This window comes from Microcebus murinus, chromosome 1, assembly GCF_040939455.1.
Source record: "Microcebus murinus isolate Inina chromosome 1, M.murinus_Inina_mat1.0, whole genome shotgun sequence".
NCBI lineage: Eukaryota > Metazoa > Chordata > Mammalia > Primates > Cheirogaleidae > Microcebus > Microcebus murinus.
The window spans coordinates 114876630-114902473 of record NC_134104.1 but is presented as its reverse complement, the minus strand read 5'-3'; the positions used below and the strand labels follow the sequence as shown (position 1 = coordinate 114902473).

At 38.6% G+C, this 25844-nt stretch overlaps 1 protein-coding gene across 4 annotated transcripts in view; it reads right to left on the bottom strand.

The window, feature by feature from the left end:
- Positions 1-5116: 5116 nt before the first annotated feature.
- Positions 5117-25844, bottom strand: part of XRN1 (5'-3' exoribonuclease 1) — a 122841-nt gene continuing 102113 nt past the window's right edge. For 2 of the 4 annotated variants that reach the window (XM_076004938.1, XM_076004945.1), the window contains 6 exons: positions 24461-24642; positions 17012-17125; positions 16814-16916; positions 11192-11230; positions 10665-10825; positions 5117-10208 (listed from right to left, as the gene is read on the bottom strand). In XM_076004938.1, the coding sequence (XP_075861053.1) occupies positions 9903-10208; positions 10665-10825; positions 11192-11230; positions 16814-16916; positions 17012-17125; positions 24461-24642 (905 nt within the window). In that variant the 3' untranslated portion in view covers positions 5117-9902. The remainder of the gene's footprint in view (positions 10209-10664; positions 10826-11191; positions 11231-16813; positions 16917-17011; positions 17126-24460; positions 24643-25844) is intronic. The other 2 variants (XM_076004939.1, XM_076004949.1) reach the window with 1 other exon arrangement.

The following is a 25844-nucleotide window of genomic DNA, read 5'->3' as shown; positions in this document are numbered from 1 at the left end:
ATTAGAGAAGACTGGTGTTATTCAAATTGGCTTTCCCTTGTATGTCACTTGCTTCTTTTGTCTTACAGCTCTTAGAAGGGCCTCTTTAGTTGATATTTTGGTCAGTCTGATGACTGCATGTCGTGACGTCTTCCTGTTTGCATTGAATCTCCCAGGGGTCCTCTGAGCTTCTTGAACTTGTATATCGAGATTTTGAGCAAGGCCTGGGAAATTTTCCTCTATTATATCTTCAAATAGCTTGTCCAACCCTTGAGTGTTGTCTTCTTCCCCTTCTGGTAACCCTATGACCCTCACATTAGGTTTCTTCACATAATCCCACATCTCTTGTAGGCTTTGCTCTTTTCTCTTGTTTCTCTGCTCTATCTCTGTGATGGTTTTATTTAGTTGGAGGATGTTATCTTCAATCTCTAAGATTCTTTCTTCTGTTTGATCTACCCTGCTCTTGAGGCTTTCTGCCACATTTTGTAGTTCCCTGAATTGATTCTTCATTTCCAGGAGTTTGGTTAATCTATTCTTCATTGTGTCTATTTCTTTAGTGAACTTTTCTTCTAGGTCCTGGAGGCTTTTTGTGGTTTCTTTGTGTTGGTTATTGAGTTGTTGTTACAGCTTGGTGAGTGTTCTTATGATCCATATACGAAATTCCTCTTCTGTCATTTTGGTTGCCTGATTTGGGTTGGTGTTCGTTTCTAGGGGGCTGGTGCTCCTCTTTGGGGGTGTGTTTTCCGTTTGGTTCTTCATATTTCCTGAGTTCCTTCGTTGATTTCTTCCCATGTCGATCAGTTGTTGTTTCTTTCCTTTAGGTTTTTGTTTGGGTATTCACACACCTTGTTTAGTTTCTGAGCCGTTAGGTGATGTCTGTGGGTGAGATTCGACCACTCCCTGTATAATGAGTCAGTGGGTGCCGTGAAAAGGCTGTGCAGGATGCCGTCCCTGTCAGTAGGTGGCGCTTGCTTGGAGGAACAGGCTATGCTGTTGATTTTGTGTCCTATTATCAGCTCTTGTTCTGGGCGGAGCTGGGTTGGGTAAGCCTGACCTCAGGCACCACCAATGTCGTTAGCAGGGGTCAAAGTTCTGTTCTCTGCTTCCAGGAAATGCTGTCAGGGTGGGGCTGGAATGGTCCCACTCAGCCAGAAAGTCTGAATGTGGGGGTGGGGCTGTCTGAGACCCGCAGTCTGGAGCGGGCCTCACTTCTTTCCACCCTCCCCAACTCTGCAGTTACTCCTGGGCCTCTGCCAGCAGGCCAGAGCACAAGCCATCAGGCCTCCCCGCACTGTGATGCCGGCGGGGAGGTTCCTTGGGCAGGAACGCCACCTGGGCTGGGCGTATGGCCTCCTTTTGGGAGGAGGGTTGCCCTCTAGGAGGCTGATCTGCCCCTGAAGGCACACACACCTCAGTAGGCTGTTCACATATATCCCTTCTGTGCCCCGGGCAATGCTAGGCCTCGGTGCATGGGATCTGGTCTGCAGGTCCGACCTCTGGGTCCCAGAGTTCAAACTGTATCCCCACCAGGGAGAGGCGTTCAGGTCCCAATTCACTCACAGGGAGCCCAAGTTATGTCTGTGTCTCTCAGCCTCTGAGTCGGCACCGTTCTCCTGGGAACACGGTGCCAGCAGCACCTGGGAGGGCGGGCGGGTAGGGAGCTCACAGTCTGAGTTCCCCTGAGTCCGCTGTAGGGTCCCAAGAGGGAAGGTCCCGTTCCCTGGAGGTGCCTCTGGCTGGTGGCTGTATTGTCTCTCTGGGCAGCCGCGGGTAGGGTCGGTGGAGGGGAGAAGGAGGCAATATGGCGCCTGCCGCGCAGCTCGGGTATGTGCACACGGAGGTGCCGGGAGGGAGTTGGGAGTCTGGTGCCGCATCCACTACAGGCTCACTGCTGGCTGGCGGCAGCTGTCTCTGGGCTGGTGTCCGCAAGTCTCTCCACCCGCTGGGGAGCCCACCAGCAGTCCCGAATGCAGGGGAGGGGAAACAGCAAATCCACCTACCCTTGCCGCTGGTCTCCGGGCTGCTCCGGTGGTCTCAGCCTCCAGTTCTCCTCTGCAGCCTCCTCCCGTGGAGTCTCCCGGGGTCTCAGGTACCCCTCCTTCCGGCCCTCGCCCGCTGTATGCTTGTCTTCTTGCTTCTTTTTTCTAATTTCTGCTAGAATCTGTCTTTTCTGCAGAGACACTCTGTCTGGCGGTGTTTCTCATCCGCCATCTTGATCCACCCCCCTTTTTTCACCTTTTAAATGTGTTTGAAAATATTTATAATAAACTGTAGGGAGAGAGAAATAATAATAAACAGCAAAATATACATCATCAGATTTTTTATTTGGAGTCTCAAAACTTGGTAAGAAAATTGGATGGACATTCTAAGCAAGCCAAGTACCCCAAATTGTAAGAACAATTTTTCTTTGTCTAAAAAGCTCAGCCATCGCCATTAGCAAGAAAGCTTCTTTGTCTTGACTGTCCTATTTCATGACAGCTAGACCAAATGTTGGAAGCCAAAGGCTTACAAGCTTCGTGGTATGGGCTGCTAAGCTTTAATAGCTGATGACGGTGTGAACAGACTAAACTCTCTAATTTGGTAGAGTGCATTGTTTATTGCCTAGAGCATCTACTCTGCAATATCAGTCTCAATTTCCCTTCCCGGCCAATATCAGACTGTGGATTTTTTTTTTTTTTTGAGACAGAGTCTCACTCTGTTGCCCAGGCTAGAGTGCCGTGGCATCAGCCTAGCTCACAGCAACCTCAAACTCCTGGGCTTAGGTGATCCTCCTGCCTCAGCCTCCCGAGTAGCTGGGACTACAGGCATGCACCACCATGCCTGGCTAATTTTTTCTATATATTTTTAGTTGGCCAATTAATTTCTTTCTATTTTTAGTAGAGATGGGGCCTCGATCTTGCTCAGGCTGGTTTCGACTCCTGACCTCAAGCAATCTTTCCGCCTCGGCCTCCCAGAGAGCTAGGATTACAGGCGTGAGCCACCATGCCCAGCCTGGACTAGGTGCTATTCATATTTATAACCCTCATGCTTATACTAGGCCCTTAGGAGATAGCAATAAATAGCAAATGGATTAATGAAAAAATACACTCATAATAAAACTATGCAACGTTGATGTTAAAACATATTATAAATCCTAGACCTTACAGTGTAGCAGAGTTAGTTGTGGAAGATTTGGTATCAGGCTACTATGTAGGTGAAACACATCTACTTGATAGGGTTATGAGGATTAAATGAGATAATCTATATAAACCATTTAGGACGTTAGCCTGGGATATAGTAAGTACTTTATAAGCATTTGATAATCAGAAGATTTATTTTATTCTACATTTAGGAACTCAGTGAAACATGGTTAGCACTCCTAGAATTATAGCAATCAGTGACTATAAAGCAGGCGTCCTCAAACTACGGCCCGCCAGCCACTTTTGGGGCCACCTAGCACATTTATCTGGCCCTCTGGGTGTTTTTACCACTGCTGCCTCTCCTGCTTAGCAGCCAACTTGTCCCAGGCCCACAGTGCACACTCTCCAATGGTCTGAGGGACAGTGAACTGCCCCCTGTTTAAAAAGTTTGAGGACCCCTGCAAAAGCATTGCAAAATTCTAAAGGCAACTGTTTTCCAAGTTGAAGGAGTTTAACTGGGATTAGTCTTTTATGAGAGCTGACCTCGGGTGCATCATAGTAAGCTTTGGTTAATATTAGCCAAAGCTGTTTTGCAGAGCTTCTTTTATGTAAAAATTATCAAGACTTGACTGCGGTCCAGGATGTGGTTGTTGCTTAAGAGCCAACCCTAGATTGGTCAGCATTTCCTCACCTGCCTGTCCAGATTTGCTAAGAGTTGTCAAGGCAATAGCCCAGCATGGGTAGCCCCTTCTCAGGGTGACTTGCCCTCCCCTGGATCAGTGAACAAAGACCTGATCTACATACACACCCACACACCCACATCCCAATCCCTATGGAGAGGTGACAGAGTGCATTGGAGGGTAACACCCCCAGTAAGGCCTGACTGTACATCCTGAATTGGATTCTCTGAGATTGCCTCATATTCTTACAACATACTTCCTCTTCATCAACTACTTTGAGTAGGTTTCTTTTTGTTTCAATTCTTGAGTGAAAAAATTACCTACATGGGGGGCCTGATGAGACTACAGAGTTGGGTGGAGAGGGGTAGTTACTGAGGATCTCAGTGTGGGGAGCTGGCAGACTGGGGAATGAAGCAGAAAATCAGCGACCTAAGTCTCCACTGGTTTTCTAGACCACATGCTTCCTTCCTGGATCAAGGTGACCAAATACCAGAATGTGATCATTCCTCACAGTCTTGAGTAAAGTACAATAGGAGACAGTCCCAGGTTTATGGGGCAGAGCTGGAAGCAGACATAGACTTTCTTACCCTCTTCTTTCCAACTCCTTTCTGATCTACCCCCTGAGAAGTTTTGGTAAAATAATGCATCAGAGTTATATCATGAGAGATGGTCGACATTGACAAGGTTGTCAGTCTTATAGATTCCCCAGTCTGAAAAATAGGAATTAAAGGCTCTTCCAACACAGTTCTGTAAAATCTTCCTTTGCATGGGAGGAAAGAAAAGGGATGATGGGAGGGAGAAGAAAGGAGAAGAGAAAAAGTCTCCCAGATGCCCGAGTAAGGCATGGAGACTGTCCTAACTGTATACTGGAAGGTGACTCAGTGGGAAAAGCACAGAGGTATTTGGCCTCATCCAGAGGAAGGAACTTGGGTGTGTTTGAGACCCAGCTAATAGATCTGAGTATATATGTGATAAATCCTTATTACTACTAACATTTGTAAAGCTTTAAACCTTTGCACCTAGTGCCTTATACATATGAACAAAACAAAGGATGCTGTTTTCTTTGTTTAGGAGATGAAGAAGCTGAGGCTTACACCTTACATAACTTGCCAATGCTAATATGCTTATGACTTATTTACAACTATTAATAGTAAGAGGTAGAGCTATGATCTGAATCATGGCCAGCTGAATCTACAATTCAGGTTTTTCCCACCAACCATCTCTCTCAGTTTACTGTACATGACATAGAACCAAGATATAGATAAAAAGGATATGAGGTTTAAGTGAAGACTGTAAAGTTTTTACTTTTGATATTAATGTAATAAAAGAACAAACAGCTTATGAAATCATTCTCTTTAATTAAAATCCACAGAGCATTGAACATATAAAGATGTTTAAACTCTTTCAGTGACTCTTATATTTTAAAATCCTTTTGCACAGCATTGTGAGGCTAACTTCATGCTAGAAATCTACAAATGTACAACTTAATAACACAAAAATACATTCAGAGTCCATTCCAATGCAAGTTTAAAACACTTTAATTGGCAGACAATGTAAAGATATTTAAAGAACAAAAACTACAAAATGAGCACATGAAAGTCTTCCCTTTTGAATTTTTAATAAAATACTGCTCTGTATAAGATCTAATGAAAAATTCCAGTTACTTATAAAAGTTATGTGCTAAAAGAAATGAAGATATACATATATGAATTACACTTACATTGTTTAAATGAACACAATGTTGAACACTCTGATAACACAGCACACCATCTATTACTCATATATCAAAATAGGTGAAAACACTCAAACAATTGAGTGCAGGCAAAAGAAAATATAAGATACTTGAGGCAAAAAAAAAAAAAAAAGATAAAAATTCCAAAAAACAAAAACAAACCCCTAAACCCTTAACTGTAAGGGAAAGAAAGGAAGAAAACTTAAAGCAAACTGTGGACCAAATTCTCTCTCCTATTATTTCATGAGAAACAGTATGAGAATTTGGGTTCAAATGACTAAAACAAAGCCAGGCATCTGGTGTACACCTGTACTACTGGCTACTTGGGAGGCTGAGGCAGGAGGATCCCCTGAGCCCAGGAGTTGGAGGCTGTAGTGAGCTATGAGTGCACCATGGCCCTCCAGCCTGGGAGACAGACTGACCCCATCTCAAAGAAAAAAAAAAAAAGTATACCAACTGCAGAAATAATCAATAGCAATGGCTGTACAGCTGGAAAAAAATTTTTTTACAGGTTTAACTATGTTAAAAAATGTATCTTTTGGAAACCACAGTCTCCTTCACAAATTGCACTTGAGATGGCTGAATGCATTGATTGAGCAAGGCATTATTATTGGTTCACTGACATACACATACACAAACACAAAAGCAGCTATGGATTGTTGACATTCTTGACTACTAAAAGTATTTTGTACATTTTTTCCCTCTCTCTCTCTAAAAGAAGGATCTGTGATGTCTGAGTTGTTAACAAAGTAGTTAACAGTGAAACTTAATGCTCTGTCTGCTCTGCTCTGTTGCTGGAGACCTGATGCCATCTGTTTTAACTGTGTTCCCTGGTGGAAGATGGAGAAGTCTGATGGAAATATCAATCAAGCCAGTCTGAAAAATATTCATTTCTACAATTTTAAGATTTATCCTGACTAGGAAAGGGAGGCTCCTGCAAAAAAGATGGCTTCACTGACAAAGCTTACAAAATATAAAGACTACTAACAATTTCAGTACTATTGCTATCTCTAGAAAAATGACAAGTGAACTTCTATGATGGACTTTTTTTTTTTAAGATAGAGAATGCTTTTCACAGCCACTTCTCTCCAATACATTAATTTTTTATAGAAAAAACATAATTTGGAAGCAAGATGCTACTAAGAGATACAGCAAACTCAAAGAGCTAGGAAATTATACAGATTCTCTAAATAATGGGAAGAAGCATGTTACAACTAGCTTCAATGGAGATCTGAATGGTTCTACCTTTCTCATATAATAAGGTGAAAATTAGACAACCACTATGAAAAATTATAATAGAAAAGATGATTAAAAAGTGAGCAAATAAAAAAGACTCTACAGTTTATTCCTTGAGCTAGAAAGATATACTAGAGTCTAAAAATGCAGTGATTGGATTTATTTAACTGGTTTCCTTCTTTCAACCACCTCCCTCTCTTTGCCTTCTTTCCTTAAAACCAAGAATCTATGTTAGTTTGGAAGTATAAGTCTAAAACCAAAGCAAATACCTGACTGCAGAAAAGAAAGTAAACAATAAAAAACTTGCATCAATAGTTCTTCATCCCTCTCACCAATAGGCAAAAAAAAAATCTCCAATCTTCACTATTTATCCCTTTGAAAAGCAAGGAAAATCTTAAATTGAAATCAAGGTTCAACAGAGGTGAATTTAATTTTTCATGCAACTGAGTCTTAGATGTTTAAGACTTTAGTCTACATGATGTTTAAATCAATTAACATATTCTGTCAAATTATAAAACTGAAGTAATTACTAGGCAATATGGGAAATTGTGGAAACAATGAGATTGGAAGGATCAATCTTCAAAATTCACTTTGCTCAAAAAAGGAGACTGACTGAAAAAAATATTTAGAAATAATGTTTCAGTGAGGAGAAGAAGGTTTAAATAGATTTAAGTGCTCTAGATATGTGGAAATATGAAATAATTTGGGGAATCTGTTCTTCTGTGCCCTATGTAGTTCACCATTTTCACAAGAAGCCCTCAGCAGATTCAACAGTTGAATGAGCATATTTTTAAACACTGATAGTGGTCTCAGTCTGCCCCCTCCAACAGGGAAAGTTGTAAGTTTCCCAAAGTCCAACTGCTTTTCAGATATATACCAGACTCTACCTGGCATGACTACCAATGTCTAGTCTCCTCAAGATCATCATGAGGAAAGAATGGCCTCTGCCTCTGACACCCTCCACCAGGAGGGCACATGATTTCCATCTACCTCAGGCTCATATTTGGAATAGGTCTACAAGGGGAAAAGAATATAGAAGAATGCCTGACCACTATCCAGCCATTATGGAACTCTCTCTTATTTTAATTTCTCTTTAATCTTGACCTTTAGAATAATATGTTAAAGGAAGAAAAGGAAGGAAAAGAAAACACTTTTACTGCCTATCCATATAGTAGTATCAGCTTGCTGTGCTCAAATATTGGGGAGGTATCCTTATAGGTTCAGTGGCACTATGTTTACTATAATTTCCCTTTAGAGTTTTCAGAAGATGGCATCTGCTCTTTCCTCTGGGCTCTGAAACACACGTAGGCTGTATGCTGTTTATAGAACTGTCACACGGGAGTGATGACTGAGACAATTCCTGAATGTTGGACTTTGTTAAGCAAGGTGAAACATTATACACTTTAAAGTAATTAGAGGTTAATATAACATTACTGTCACAATTTAACTTTTCTTTGTATTACCATGATAGATGCTTCCTTGAAAAACAAACAGAAAGACTGAGGCAATAAACACTGGGAATTACTTGAGTCTCACTACTCAAGATCCCACTACAGATTTAAAAAACAAGGCAATGTTGGGAACTGATGAACATCTGAACCTAAGAAATTAACAGAAAATAAAATCATGGAAACTCACAGCACTACAGACTATAATAAATGACAGATAATGAGCACTTATCTCTTTTACTAAAGGCACTACTAATATACACATATTCTGCTATTAATAACATTTAGAGAAATTTTAAAATCACCAGTTAGAGAAAGGAATCCATTTCATTCAATACCAGCATTTTTAAAAACACATAGATTACTTTAAGACTCATGGCAGAGTTTTCAATGACCTAAATGAAATCAGATATAATAATAAGCAACTCCATATAAAGACTGTGGTTCCTACTTTTAAAAAAGTATAACTTACTTCCTTAAAAATATATGCATATCACAAAAACTAAAGGATAAATATATATATAAAAACATAGGCCCTGGTACTGCTGAGAAATGTTCATAAATTCTAAAATAATTTCAATAGTTACAGCTTGAATAACATACATCCACACATGACATGCAAACAAAAAATCCCAGCATCACTGAACAGCTCAGCATAAAGCTAAAAATACAAAAGTAGAATGAAACAAGCAGTAAATAATGTACATCATAAACTGATGATTGTAGCTGTATTATAGCACACCTGGGAAGTTAAAAAACATTTAGAATTTCTTCAGTCCCAGAAAGCACTACACATGGACCAACAATGGAGCTCTCATAAAAGGTCAAGTAAGCAAATAGAAAGCTATACAAAAGAATAACACAATTTATTTTAATTAACAACATGATTCATATTTTGTACTTTATTCTATTAGAAGATTAATGCGTAATCATTGTACCCTGTCGATTTTGAAACTTAGTTTTATTACAAATTACTAATGCTGGTTCTGAATAATCTAAAAAATTATAATTACTTACTCAAATCTAGAATGCTATTTATAGTTCCAAGCATTTAGATGAAATATTCTGATCAGTATTCTAAAGTTGCTTTGGTACAAAATTTAGAATAAAGCAAAACTGGCAGCACCACAACAAATGTGATCATTTCACAGCAGGTCTAAAGGACCTTCATAGACAACAAAGCATAAGTTATTAATAAAATACACATAAGAGACATTCTCCTGACAATTTTCTTACGTCATTAAAAAGAGAAATAAAATACACATTCAGTAAATTATACTTGAGGCCCAATTTTCATGCTCCATTTAATTATTCCTCAATGATAGTGTAAAAATGTTTATTATTATTGCTAATATGATGTCTAATTTATAGTTTAGGATGCTTCTACTGATGAGGCCAATGATTTGAGTGGTACCATTTAATGTTTAGTCCACTGGTATTATTTTAACACAAGGTTTAATTTAGTCTCTTTTTAAACAGATTTATTGAGGTATAATTGACACATAACAAAATGCGCATATTAAAGTGCACAATTTGATATAGTCTTCTAAACAGCATGAAAAGTGCCTGGCAACTTAAAAATGAAAAATTTTCAATTTAAACATATTATTTTAAAATAGTACATTCTATTTTTTTTATAAGACACAGGTATGGATTTATAAAAAGGTAGATGGAAAGAAAAGAATTAATTTAAATCCAATTTCTAAATTTATTCAGAAGGTTTAGAAATGCCAAAATTGACAGCCAGTTTTCTTGATTTTCTTCTTGAAGAAGAGCTTGGTGTTGACTTATGGTGCGACCTAGTATGGCCTTGAGAAGTAGTTTCAACTTGAAAAGAAGATGCAGGTTGGGCAATCTGAGAGGACTTTAAGGAAGCTGATGAATTGTCCTGTGGAATTACTTTGGTGGTATCAGAAGAATCTGGCTGGCTAGTCTGAAGTGGGGTGGCTTGAGAAGAACTTTGGGCCTCCTTATTCTCAAAGTTCTTTTTGTTTGCAACCCTTTTTTTAGTAACCTTAAAAGAATAAAGGCATCATTAATTAACAATATAGGCAAAAAAAGCTAGTGCCAGAAAATACCATAAACCATGTTGGTAATATTTGTCAATCACTGCTTTGTGACTTCCATTTAAAATTTCCAAACCAGATTTTAGTAATCAAAGAATTTAGTTACAAACAAAATATTTAAAAATTCTCCATGTTCAATAATAAAACAATTTATATTCCTGATTTTAAATCACTTTGTGTTAGAATAGTGTATTATTACTTGCTGTAATTATTATTTATTAGAACACAAATGCAGTAGCAACAGGTCAGACTAGACACCATTATATTATCAGTACCCAAAACCAGTACTAGATTTCTAGTTGGCACTGAATAAATAAATTGAATAAACAAATTTCTATCAATAGTCTTTGAGCATTTAAAAAATAATTCTCTTAAAAAATAATAATTCTCATTCCAGATCTCACCTGCAGAGGTATGAACTGATTGTGCATACCACCTGGCATTCCCCCAGCCGTGGGCATGGTCCCAGAATATAAAGTATGATGGAAGGGCTTCCCAGGAACTGGCCCTGGTGGTCCCCATGGCATTGAGCCAAAGAGATGAGATGATGAAGGCATTATATTAGCTGTTAAAAATCACAGAAAATTTTTCTCTTAGTAAAACAGTGTGTAGCATCAAAGCCCTGAAACGTAAGATCTCCTTCTGCTAGCCTGTTTGGGCTTCCCCACGCACCCACCTTTGGCAAAAGGCCTACACTAACTCATAGTTACTCTTGCTTAGAATATGACCTCTGGAGCCCTTCTTAGGACTGTGAATTATCTATAGAAATGAATTTATCATTACACTGGTCTGCAAAGGACAATAAAACCATATGCTTGTAAGAGCTTCAGAAATATTTGCAATTATATTTTTAAAAAAGTAAAAGGGTCATGAGACTGCCCCTTGGGAGAGAAAAGCCTAGGCACAAAGAAAGAAATCTTAAGGATCTCACCTGCCCCCAATGCTAAGTTGCTTCCATAGTGATCCCAGCCTACAAAAAAACCAAAAAAGCTCAAGTCCTGAAATCTGGTCACTTTTATTTGACATGTAGAATCTTTCTTTTCCCTATTCTAATATTTGTAATTACAGGATTTTTTCATTACATTTTGTTTCTTATTAAAAATGTGTTGAATCAATGGTTCCCAAACCTGATTTGTATATCTGAATCACCTGGGGAGCTTATGAAATACAGATTCTGGGCAGGGCCTCAGACATAGTAAACCTACAAAGAGGAGCCCTGGAATCCGTATAGTTTAGCTCCACAGGTGATTCTTTTTTTTTTTTTTTTGAGACAGAGTCTCGCTTTGTTACCCAGGCTAGAGTGAGTGCCGTGGCGTCAGCCTCGCTCACAGCAACCTCAAACTCCTGGGCTCAAGCGATCCTTCTGCCTCAGCCTCCCGGGTAGCTGGGACTACAGGCATGCGCCACCATGCCCGGCTAATTTTTTATATATATATCAGTTGGCCAATTAATTTCTTTCTATTTATAGTAGAGACGGGGTCTCGCTCTTGCTTAGGCTGGTTTTGAACTCCTGACCTTGAGCAATCCGCCCGTCTCGGCCTCCCAAGAGCTAGGATTACAGGCGTGAGCCACAGCGCCCGGCCCACAGGTGATTCTTATGAAGACAGTGTGCATCATGGTAGCATTTGAGAATTACTACATTAAACAGTGACAATCAAGACACCAACACATTGAAACTGAAGAAGATACGAACTATATTCAAGCCTTCTTTGTAGAGAGATAAAAAAGCAGCCAGACCTATAAAATAGTATAGCTTAATTAAAATTCAGCCACTTAGAAAACACTCATTAGAAAATTAGGTCTTGATATTACCTACAAGCAACTTTGGTGGGAGTGATAATGCTAAGAAGATCTATTTAAAAGATGCTATGCTTATCTTATATACAGGCCAACTCCACAATTTCCCCAATAAATCACTTAATAAATATAAAACTTGGGCCAGGTGCGATGGCTAGCACCTGTAATCCTAGCACTCTGGGAGCATGAGGTGGGAGGATCATTTGAGCTCAGGAGTTTGAGACCAGCCTGAGCAACAGTGAGACCCCATTTCTACTAAAAATAGAAAAATTAGCCTGGCAATATGGTGTGTGCCTGTAGTCCCAGCTACTCAGGAGGCTGAAGCAGGAGGATCCATTGAGCTCAGGAATTTGAGGTTGCTGTGAGCTACGATGATGCCACCTCACTCTACCCAGGGTGACAGAATGAGACTCTGCCTCAAAAAAAAAAAAAAAAATATATATATATGAACACATTTTCCTGCATACTAATTACTTAAAATTAACTTATATATTGTTCCTGAATTCATTTTTGAAAAAGAAACAAATTAGATCTTACAAGTTATAGTGATATTACTACATTGAGGTATATGAAAACATCACATCCATTATGTCATATAAATTTAATGACTAAAACATTGTTTATAGTCAAAGGAATGACAGTGTAGTATAGTAACAAAAATATGGGCTTTGGAAACAGACAGACTTAGATTTTGAATGCCAGTTTGGCTACTTAGTACTTATAACCTCAGACAAACTACATTAAAAACAAAATCGAATTGGTATAGCATTCTGGGAACCAATATGGCAATAGTTCATGAAATTAAAAGAACTATACACATATCGTACCAAAAAAGGTTTTTGACATAAAGCAGCAGCTACCTGTTCCCCTCCAGGTTTAACTGCTTTAGAAGTTTATTTCCATACTGTTTAATAATTTGCTTATGTTATAATTAGTGATTTATCATTTTTAGGCATTTTGACTTCCTATTAAGATAGACCAAAATTTAGTTCTTTTGTGTTATCCCTTACTATAATACCTGCCCTGTCCTCCCAATGTAAGAATTATTACATTTGTCTAAATAGATAGGCAGTATTATGACATGTGACTGTATAAATATTGTCACTGTAGAGCCAAGCAAGGTTCTCTGATTATGTTTCTTATCTTGTAAAACCTTTATACTTTTAGAGACAGAGTCTTGTTCTGTTGCCCAGGCTGAAGTACAGTGGACCAATCACAGCTCAGTGTAACCCTGAACTCCTGAGCTCAAATGATTTTCCTACCTCGGCCTCCCAAAGTGCTGTGATTACATGTGTCAGCCACTACAACTGGCCAAGACGTTTTGTTTTTCTTTGAGTAACTATCTTTTAAATACTGCTTAGTCTTCTATATACTATCCTTAATGTTTTTCCAAATGTTGCCCATCTATCAAATAACCTTCCTTACCTGCCAAGACTTCCTTCTGCTTGTCTAGTTGGGACTAGTTACTTTCTACATGTACTGAGCAATTGGCATCCTGGGATTTCGATTTATTGCATAACTATACAAGATCTTGTTTTGGTCTTATGGTTCTCTTTGCTTTTTAAAACTACTGCTTTGTTTTATTGGAGTACATAATTCAGTAGCTTTTTAAGAAAGGGTACATAAGAAATAAATTTGCAGGTGTGAATATGTCTTTATCTTTGTACTAGATTCATAGTTTGGCTATACAGAGAAATCTAAGATGAAACTCATTCTACTTCAGGATTTTGAGGTAGTGAATACTTTCTAGTGTCTAGGCACTGTTAAATAGTGCAATGCCATTCTGATTCTTGGTCTTTTACATGGACTGTATTTGCCCTCTTCTCTAAAGCTCTTTAGGACCACCTCTTTATCACTGGTATTCTGAATTTCAAGATAATCTGAGTCTTTTTTAATTCATTGTGCTAAGCACTTGGTGGCCCTTTTGGTTTAGGGATACATATCCTTTAGTTATAGGAAACTTTATTATTTCTTTGATAATTTCTTCCTTTTCATTATCTCAGATTTTTTTTTGTGGAACTACAATAAGATAGGTGCTGGATCTGGATTTGTGTACTGTTTCTCTAAATCTGTGTTCTTTTTTTTGAGACAGGGTCTTCTTGCTCAATAGCCCAGGCTAGGCAGCAGTGGTACAATCATAGCTCACTGTAGCCTCGAACTCTTGAGCTCAAGCAATCTTACTGCCTTAGCCTAGAACTGCAGGCCCGTGCCACCATGCCAGGCTAATTTTTTTATTTTTTGGAGAGATGGAGTCTCACTGTGTTGCACAGGCTGGTCTCGTACTCCTGGCCTCAAGTAATCCTCTGATCTTGGCCTCTCAAAATGCTGCGATTATCAGCATAAGCCCCCCCATTTGGACTCTGTTCTTTCTTATTTTCCAGCTTTTGTCTTTCTTGTCTTTTCTAGGGCTTTATCTACTACATTTTAAAATTTGACTGAACAATTTTACTTGTTCTCCAATTATTCTTTTTTTTTTTTTTTTATCTTAACTCCCTCAAGTCAATCCAATTATTCTTTTTTCATAGAATCTTGTTTTTATTTTTTGTTTGCAATACTGTTTTTTTTTTTTTTTTTGAGACAGAGTCTCACTTGTTGCCCAGGCTAGAGTGAGTGCCGTGATGTCAGCCTAGCTCACAGCAACCTCAAACTCCTGGGCTCAAGCGATCCTCCTGCCTCAGCCTCCTGAGTAGCTGGGACTACAGGCATGCGCCACCATGCCCGGCTAATTTTTTCTATATATATTAGTTGGCCAATTAATTTCTTTCTATTTATAGTAGAGACGAGGTCTCGCTCTTGCTCAGGCTGGTTTCGAACTCCTGACCTTGAGCAATCCACCCGTCTCGGCCTCCCAGAGAGCTAGGATTATAGGCGTGAGCCACCACGCCCGGCCGCAATACTGTTTTATTTCACTGAAGATATTAATTACAGCTGTTTTTGAAGTTTCCTTATTTCCTATATTATCTCTGTTGCTAGATCTTTTTAATTTCTTTTTGTTTGGGGCTCTCTCTTTGATTTTACAGATTTTCCTTTAATATTGAGTGATCACAGTCTAGTGATATGAAAGAGGGAGACACTAAAACTGTGATTAGAAGCAGTGTCTATGTGGGGAGGGAGCAGGGCTAGATGATTTGAGGTCTTCACTCTAAGATGACTGACAAGTGAGCCAGCCTTTTGATTGGGACACTCTAAAAGTCAGCAGGTCTTTTCTTTGGAGGTCAATGAATTTTTCAAAAGGACCATCTTCCAATTTCCTATGAAAAGGTATGGCTGGCTACAAACAACGAATAGGAAAGGGAAAAAAGAGAATTTTTCTTTAACCTCTGTTTTCAGTCTTGTATTTCATTCTCTATTCTGTGCCTGGTGTCCCCTTATCAAGAAAGCCCCTTCAGAGAAAACACCTCCAGTCTTTTGTGTGAAGAGGCAACTGCTTGTTGTGTGGGGAGGGATGAGGAGGTGGTCTTATCACTCCACATACAGACCTTCAACCAATCTCTCTCTTTTCAGCCTGTGCCTCATCTTTGCCTTCTCTGATAGTTTTTTGATATCTTCTCTGACAGTTCAGAATCTCTTAGGAACTGTGAGGCACAATATGTTCATCAGCTCACTTGTAAACTCTTCTACAGGTACTTTACTTTGTAGCTTAACCATGCTCTGCCAAATTGGTTACTTTTTAAATTGTTTTTTCACTGCAAACTGTTTTCAAATCTGGTGATATTTCTTCTCCTATCTCTTTGCCCTTGTAGGTATACACTCTTTTTAAATCCTTTATTATTCAGTTTAATGGAAACAAGGAGAAGAGATAACTGCATGTTATACATTTAATCAGCATTATTAGCCTTTCTAATATTTATAGTAAGGATAAGTCTAGGATATTATTTCTAGAATAATACCTGGTAATACTGTAGCCTCAGAAAAGTCATTTTCTTTTTTTTTTTTTTTTTTTTTTTTGAGACAGAGTCTCGCTTTGTTGTCCAGGCTAGAGTGAGTGCCGTGGCGTCAGCCTAGCTCACAGCAACCTCAAACTCCTGGGCTCGAGCAATCCTACTGCCTCAGCCTCCCGAGTAGCTGGGACTACAGGCATGCGCCACCATGCCCGGCTAATTTTTTATATACATATCAGTTGGCCAATTAATTTCTTTCTATTTTATAGTAGAGACGGGGTCTCACTCAGGCTGGTTTTGAACTCCTGACCTTGAGCAATCCGCCCGCCTCGGCCTCCCAGAGAGCTAGGATTACAGGCGTGAGCCACCGCGCCCGGCCAGAAAAGTCATTTTCTAAGCTTAAATAAGTTATCAGCTTTAAAACAATAATAAGACATAAAGAAGCCAACTGTTATCAGGAAAAAGGTTGAGTGATAAAAGAAATACCTAATGAACTTAAGATTTAGAATCATGAAATTATAAAATATTAGTCTCAAAGAGATCCTGGACACAGTAAAATACAAATAAGAAAACAGAATCCCAAAGAAGTTACATGATGTTTTTGTTGCCTGTGTTTTTGATGTCTAACTTATACCTAAATTCATCTGTTGGCAGCTACTGGGGAATCCAAGGCACTGCCCACTACAAAGAAACTCCTTACTACTCTAGCCATACCAGAGGTTGTAGGAGGGGAATGGTATTTCTAGATGAATCTGCAAGCCTTGGCTTCAGACTTACATTTGAATAAATTTTTTGATTTCTTAAAAATGATGCTTCTTAAAAGAACTTAGTAAAAATAACAGCTCAATGACAAATACTTAAGCAAAATATCTTACCAGGAGGTTGGGGAAAAACTGGAGGAATGCTTCTGGGTGGTATGGCAGAAGGATAATTTGGAAACATTGGTGGAGGCAAAGGGAAATTCACTCCTAAGGAGCCCTGTGGAAGTATTTAAAAGTTATTAACACAATTTAACACAAACTTTTTATACAGACTAATTTAAATTTACTAGAGAAGTCATGGATAGTTCTTACCAATTGTTGTAAAGCAAAAAGTGCAGCTTTCTCCTTGGCTTCATTTTCAGTGTGGCACTGTGGCCCATGTACCAGTAAGCCATTAGATAACTTTACCTGGCAAACAGTCATTGTCTAAAAAAAAAGAATATAGATGTCCATGAAATTATCTAACAAGTTGACCTCTCCTCCCAAAGTTTAGTCTTAATAAGTAGAATAATTCCATCTGACATTCTGAAAAAGAAAACTCATTTAAAAATGGTCTTTCAGTTTAAGTTTTGGGTTGCCACACAAAATTTTAGAATTGTTGCTCTACCTTTTGATATTTACAAAATAAAATGCTCTCTAAATTGGCTGAAAGGTTAGGCATCCTGATGCAAATAAAAGCCAGCAAAATGTTTTTCTGGGTTTTGAGTTGACAAACTACGAGTTACATCTCTTTTGGTATTAATAAATAAAGTTTATTGGCTTGAAGCTCTTACTCGAGGGAGGAGGGGGGCATGGGCAAATATATGTAACCTTAACACTTGTACCCCCATAATACGCTAAAATAAAATAAAATAAAAAGAAAAAAATAAAGTTTATTGGAACTTAGCCACATTCATTCTTCTTCTTCTTTTTTTTTTAATTGAGACAGAGTCTCACTCTGTTGCCTGGGCTAGAATACGGTGGCATCAGTCTAGCTCACAGCAACCTCAAACTTCCGGGCTCAGGCAATCCTCCCACGTCAGCCTCCCAAGTAGCTGGTATTCCAGGCATGCACCACCATACCTGGCTAATTTTTTTTCTATATATTTTCAGTTGTCCAGCTACTTTATCTCTATTTTTTTAGTAGAGACAGAGTCTCATTCATGCTCAGGTTGTTCTTGAACTCTTGATCTCAAATGATCCACCCGCTTGGCCTCCCAGAGTGCTAGGATTACAGGCATGAGCCACCGTGCCCGGCCATAGGCCTCTTTACATCATCTCATATTTCTTACAGGATTTGCTCTTTTCTCTTATTTCTGTGCTCTGTGTTACTGAACTGATGAATTGAAAGGTGTTGTCTTCAAGCTCTGAGATTCTTTCTTCTGCCTGACCTAACCTATTCTTAAGGCTTTCCGCTGTGTTTTATAATTATTTGAATGAGTTTTTCATTTCTAGAAGTTCTGATTTATTTTTCTTTAATAATTAAATTTCCTAAGTGAATTTTTCATTCATTTCCTGCATGGTTTTGTGGTTTCTTTGTGTTGGGTTTATATTTTATCTTGTATTTCACTGAGTTTCCTTCCAATCCATGTTTGAAATTCTTCATCTGTCATTTTAATATTCTGCTTTTGGTTGGTATCCAATGCTAGAGAGATTGTTGTTTTCTCTTTTGGGGGTGTCCTTTCACTTTGATTCTTCACGCATCTGGAGTTCTTTTGCTGATTCTTTCTCATCTGGAGTAGCTGTTACTTCTTACTTTTGGATTATCTTTTGGCTAGATAATGACATACCCAATTTAATCTCTGAGCCAGTAGATGGTGCTTGTAAATCAGAATAAACCACACCCTGCATAATTGAGTCAGTAAATGTAGTAAATAGGCATGCAAATTGACCTCCCTCTCAGTATGTGGCACTTGCCAGAAGGAACAAGCAGCAATATTGGTTTTGGGTCTTATAACCAGTTCTAGATCCTCAGGAGAAGCACTCTAATTCTCCAGGTTGTGGGTGGAGCCCTGGAACTTCCAGGTGAGTCTCACTCTCCACCAGAGCAGAGGTGAGTGGGGGACTGAGGTTGGGCGGGGCTGGGTTAGGCAAGCCTGCCCTTAAGCTCCACAAATGCTGACAAGGGATCTGCTTTGGCATAGGTCAAAGGTCTGCTCCCTACCTCTGGGCAAAGCTGCCAGGGAAGGGGTTGAAATGGCTCCACTCAACCAGAAAGTCTGTGTGTGGAGGTGGGCTGTCTGAGACTGGCAATCCAGCAGTCTATAGCAGGCCTTATTCCTCTCCAGGCTTCCCATATTCCACGGTTTCTCCCGGGCCTCTGCCAGCACATACAACAAACTCACAGCCAACATCATACTGAACAGGGGAAAAACTGAAAGCATTCCCGCTTAGAACTGGAACCAGACAAGGTTGCCCTCTATTACCACTTCTATTCAATATGGTACCGGAAGTCCTAGCCAGAGCAATGAGACAGGAAAAGGAATTCAAGGGTATCCAAATGGGGGCAGAAGAGGTCAAACTCTCACTCTTTGCTGATGATACCATCTTATACCTAGAAAACCCCAAAGATTCTGCCAAGAGACTACTGGAATTGGTAAATAATTCAGCAAAGTCTCAGGATACAAAATCAATGTACACAAATCAGTAGCATTCATACACATAAACAACAGTCAAGTTATGAACCAAATCAAAGACTCAATACCTTTCACAACAACAACAAAGAAAATAAAATGCATAGGAATATATTTAAGTAAGGAGGTGAAAGACCTCTACAGGAAGAACTATAAAACACTAAGGAAGGAAATAGCAGAGGACATAAACAGATGGAAAACCATATGATGCTCATGGATCAGCAGAACAAATACTGTCAAAATGTCTATACTATATTGAGGCTGTAACTTATAACAACAACAAAAAAAAAAATGTCTATACTAACCAAAGTGATCTACAGATTGAATGCAATCTCTATTAAAATACCAAAATATTTTTCACAGATCTAGGAAAAATAACTCTATGCTTAATATGGAACCAGAGAAGACCCCATATAGCAAAAGCAACCTTATGCAAAAAGAAAAAATCGGGAGGCATCAATTTACCAGACTTCAAGTTATACTACAAGGACATAGTAACCAAAACATCATGGTACTAGCACAAGAACAGAGACATAGACCAATGGAAAATAACTGAGAACCCAGATATAGAACCATCATCATACTGCCATCTGATCTTTGACAAAGCACACAAAAACATACTCTGGAGAAAAGAATATCTATTCAATAAATGGTGCTGAGAAAATTGGATAGTCACATGTGGAAGATTAAAACAGGATCCACATCTCTCACCACTCACAAAAATCAACTTATCATGGATAACAGACTTAAACTTAATGCATGAAACCATAAGAATTCTAGAAGAAAATGTTGGAAAAACTCTTATAGACATCAGCCTAGGCAAAGAATTTAGGAAGAAGACCTCAAAAGCAATCATAGCAACAACAAAAATAAATAAATAGGACCTAATCAAATTAAAAAGCTCCTGCACAGCCAGGCAAACTACCATTAGAGCAAACAGACAACCTACAGAATGGGAGAAAATATTTGCATGCTATATATCTGATAAAGAGTTGATAACTAGAATTGATATAGAACTCAGGAAAATCAGCAAGAAAAAAACCAAACAACCCCATTAAAAAGTGGGCAAAGAACATGAACATAAACTTTTCAAAAGAACAGAAACTTTTCAAAAGACAGACTAATGGCCAACAAACATGAAAAAATGCTCAACATCTTTAATCATCAGGGAAATGCAAATCAAAACCACAAGATATTATTACTTAACTCTAGTGAGAAAACTTTTATCAAAAAGTCCCAAAGTGGCTGGGCATGGTGGCTCACGCCTGTAATCCTAGCACTCTGGGAGGCTGAGGCAGGCGGACGGCTCAAGGTCAGGAGTTCAAAACCAGCTTGAGCAAGAGCGAGACCTTGTCTCTACTAAAAATAGAAAGAAATTAATTGGCCAACTAAAAATATATAGAAAAAATTAGCCAGGCATGGTGGCACATGCCTGTAGTCCCAGCTACTCGGGAGGCTGAGGCAAGATTGCTTGAGCTCAGGAGTTTGAGGTTGCTGTAAGGTAGGCTGATGCCACAGCACTCTAGCCTGGTCAACAGAGTGAGACTCTGTCTCAAAAAAAAAAAAAAAAAAAAAAAAAAAATTAAAAAGTCCCAAAGCAACAAATATTGGTGTGGATGCAGAGAGACAGGAACAGTCATACACTGCTGGTGAGACTGTAAACTAGTAAAACCTCTATGGGAAGTAAAATGGAGATACCTCAAAGAACTAAAAGTAGAATTACCATTTGATTCAGCAATCCTGCTATTGGTATCTACCCAAAGGAAAAAAAGACATTGTGTAAAAAAGACATCTGCACTAGAATGTTTATAGCAGCACAATTCACAATTGCAAAGATGTGGAAACAACCCCAGTGCCCATCAATCCATGAGTAGATTAATAAAATGTGGTATATGTATACCATGGAGTACTATTCAGCTATAAAAAAAATGGTGAACTGATACCTCTTATATTATCCAGAATTGAGCTGGAGCCCATTCTTCTAAGTAAAGTACCACAAGAATGGAAAAACCACCACCACACGTACTAACCACTAGTTTGGTACTTTTTTTTTTTTTTTTTTGAGACAGAGTCTCGCTTTGTTGCCCAGGCTAGAGTGAGTGCCGTGGCATCAGCCTAGCTCACAGCAATCTCAAACTCCTGGGCTCAAGCGATTCTGCTGCCTCAGCCTCCTGAGTAGCTGGGACTACAGGCATGTGCCACCATGCCCGGCTAATTTTTTCTAGATGTATTAGTTGGCCAATTAATTTCTTTCTATTTATAGTAGAGACGGGGTCTCGCTCTTGCTCAGGCTGGTTTCGAACTCCTGACCTCGAGCAATCCGCCTGCCTCGGCCTCCTAGAGTGCTAGGATTACAGGCGTGAGCCACCGCGCCCGGCCAGTTTGGTACTTATTGATCAAAACTTATGCATACATATGGAAGTAACATTTATCAGGTGTCGGGAAGGTGGAGGGGAGGAGGGGATGGGTAAACACACCTAATGAGTGTGGTGTGCACCGTCTGGGGGACTGGCATGCTTATAGCTCTGACTTGGGCAGTGCAAAGGCAATTTATGTAACCAAACGTTTGTAGCCCCATAATGTTCTGAAATTAAAAACAACTGAATTCTATACCCAATAAACAATAACTACCTTTTTCTTCCTTCTCCTAATCCCTGGTAACCACTAATCTACTATTCTACTGTCCATTTCTGTGATTCTCACTGTTCTAAATACTTATATAAGCGGAATCATACAATGTGTGTCTTTTTGTGACTGGTTTATTTCATCTATCATAAAGCCCTCAAGGTTCATATATGTTGTAGTATATGTTAGAATTTCCTTCCTTCTATGGATGAATAATATTCCAATGTATGCATATACCACATCTTGCTTACCCATTTATCCTTCCAGATTTTAGCTGTTGTGAATAATGCTGCTATGATCATGGGTGTACAAATATGTCTTTGAGACTGTGTTTTCAATTCTTTTGGGTATATATACACAAGTGGAATACTGGATCACACGGCAATTCTATTTTTAATTTTTTGAGGAACCACCATACTGTTTTCCATAGCACATGTACCATTTTACATTCCCAGAAATTGTATACAAGGGTTCTAATTTCTCCATAATTTCACCAATACTTACCATTTTTTGTTTTTTTGTTTTCTTGATAGTAGCCACTCTAGTGGGTATGAGGTAATATCTCATTGTGGTTCTGATTTGTATTTCTCCAATGATAAGGGATGTTGCACATCTTTTCATGTGCTTGTTGGCCATTTGTATGCCTTTTTTGAAGAAATGTCTACTCAAGTCTTTTGTCCATTTCTACATTGGGGGTTTTTTGTTGTTGAGTTTTAGGAGTTCTCTATATATTCTGGATATTAATCTCTTATTAGATATATCATTAGGAAATATTTTCTCCCTTTGTATGGTTTGCCTTTTTTACTCTCTTGTTATTGTCTTTTTATGTATAAAATTTTAAAATTTTCATTAATTCCAATTTTTCTATTTTTTTCTTTTGTTGTCTATGTGTTTGGTGTCATATCCAAGAAATCACTGCCAAATCCAATGTTGTAACAATTTTGTCCTGTTTTCTTCTAAGAGTTTTACAGTTTTAGGTCTGTGATCCAATTTAAGTTAAACTTTTTTTCTGAGACAGAGTCTCACTGTTGCCCAGGCTAGAGTGCCAAGGCATCAGCCTAGCTCACAGCAACCTCAAACTCCTGGGTTCAAGCAATCCTCCTGCCTCTGCCTCCTAAGTAGCTGGGACAATAGGCATGCACTATTATACCTGGCTAATTTTTTCAATTTATTTAGTTGCCCAGCTAATTTTTTCTATTTTTAGTAGAGACAGGGTCTTACTCTTCCTCAGGTTGGTCCTCCTGCCTTGGTCTCTCAGAGTGCTTGGAGTATAAGCATGACCATTTTGACCATTCCTGGCCAAAAAAAACCCCCTATTTTCATAATAATATTAGGATGCTATTTGCCCTGTTTCTCATTGCATTTTCTCATTTGCCATTTGCTTACAAGTATATAGAAGACAAAAAGTTCACTGATATGGTTTCAGATTTCATAGTGTAACTAACCTTAAATAAAATACTACTTTTCAGTTTTAGTGTAGTATCAAAGAATAGCCATAACTATCTGAAAATGCTATTACAATTCTCCTCCTTTTCCCATCTATGTATTTCAGGCCATGAATTTCTACCAAAATAACATATCACAAGAGAAAGAGAGTCTGGTGGTGGAAAATATTTTAAAAATGTAGAGTAGGCCAGGCGTGGTGGCTCATGCCTGTAATCCTAGCACTCTGGGAGATCAAGGAGGGCAGATCACTCAAGGTTAGGAGTTCAAAACCAGCCTGAGCAAGAGCGAGATCCTGTGTCTACTAAAAAAAAAAAAAAAAATAGAAAGAAATCAATTGGTCAACTAAAAATATATAGAAAAAATTAGCCGGGCATGGTGGCACCTGCCTGTAGTCCCTACTACTTGGGAGGCTGAGGCAGAGGGATCGCTTGAACCCAGGAGTTTGAGGTTGCTGTGAGGTAGGCTGACGCCATGGCACTCTAGCCAGGGCAACAGAGTGAGACTCTGTCTCAAAAAAAAAAAAAAAAAAAATATATATATATATATATATTTTAAAAAATGTAGAATAATACCACTCTTCTCACTAAAATTTTTGGAAAAGTTATTTTTAATAAACAATAAATCAGAAACTGTTTTATGACCAAAAAGAAAAAAAAAAGAGAGAAAGAAAAAAGAACAATGAATTAAATAAATATTAATTTTTTTCAGTGTTAATTTCTAATATAGTAAATATGGACATAACACAAGTAAATAAAAGGTCTTTGGATTCATGCAAAAAAGGGGGAGTTTTTGAGACCAAAAAATTTGAAAACTGCTACTGTAGACCAAGATCCCTATCTCTGTCAGTCTGAAGAATCTTGCCAGGCTACCCGATGCCCAGGTTCATGTCTGCCAGCCTATCTAAGGACTCTAGTTATGCATAAATGGAATAGCCAGAGTGAGAAGGATAATATGCTGCTTATAACATTTAAAAATATCAGCCCCATTGTATTTTTCTTCTAGCCACATATTTTCATTCAAGATTTTATTTAAGCTAGGGTTGAAGAAATTATATAAATGGAACAGTAGTATACCATACCTGTGGTGTCCTAAGAAAGGAGAAATCTGGTTGTGGCATTCCAACAAGGGAACAAATTCGAGAAAGTTCAGTTACCGGTGTGGATACAGGAGGGATCTGGCTGGGAGCAGGCCAACATACACTGTCCATAGACTGAACATTATGGTACTCATTAGCACTGTGAGAGTGGTTCACATAGGATGCTACCAAAACAAAAGAAGAGGATATATCTATATTAATAAAATAATATCTTGAATTATGTACATAATTGCAGGGTTTTATAAAAGAACAAGCAGGAAATTGGTAAAAGATCAAAAAATGAATCACCCGTGAAGCAAATATAAGAACTATTTAGTAAGGCCTAAAATTACTGAGATTTCAGTAAAGAGTTTTAGATGATTATAACTGATTAATGATAAATTATTATTATTATTATTTTTTAGAGAAAGAGGGTCACTCTGTCACTCAGGCTGGAGCGCAGTAGCATGATCATAGCTCACTATAACCTTGAATTCCTGGATTCAAGCAATTCTTCCATCTCAGCCTCCTGAATAGCTAGGACCACAGGAACATGCCACCAACCTGTTTACTTTTTTTTTTGGTAGAGACAGGGGTCTCCCTCCCTATGTTGCCCAGTTGGTCTTGAACTCCTGACTTCAAGTGATCCTCCTGCCTCATCCTCCTAAAGTGGTGGGATTGCAGGCATGAGCCATTGCACCCACCATGTCTTGCCAATGATGAATTATTAAGATAAAGACTTTAAAATATGGTAAGTAGCTAATGGTCAAAAATTAAAATCTTGAGCAACTAATGATTATATGGTATTGTTTCAGGTAAAATTTGAACAAGCAAATGGTTTTCTTGAGCTGATTTACAATTAATCCTTAATTTTTGAGGTTTTGGCTTCTGTTTCAATTCTTGCAATTCCATCTTACATTCTGAGACACATGGATTATTCTTTGTTGCTCCAAAATGATGCTTCTTAAAAGTTTTTCTGAAATTAAGTCTTCTAAGTGTTTTGATATAAAAGATGATTTAAAAATTCTGAATGTTTATACTTTTATGATTAATAAACTAACATAATGAGAGCATACTTTAGTGAAGAATTAATCTAAACCTCTTATAATTATAGATTAAAAAAGAGGTCAAATGGCTTGCACAAATTCACAGAGCCAGGTAGTTCTATCACATGGTCTGGATTCTGAGCTGTTGACTGTAAGGTCTTGTTTTTTTTTTTTTTGAGACAGAGTCTTATTCTGTTGCCTGGGCTAGAGTGCCGTGGCGTCAGCCTAGCTCACAGCAACCTCAAACTCCTGGACTCAAGTGATCCTCCTGCTTTAACCTTCTGAGTAGCTGGGACTACAGGCATGCACCATCATGCCTGGCTAATTTTTTCTATATATTT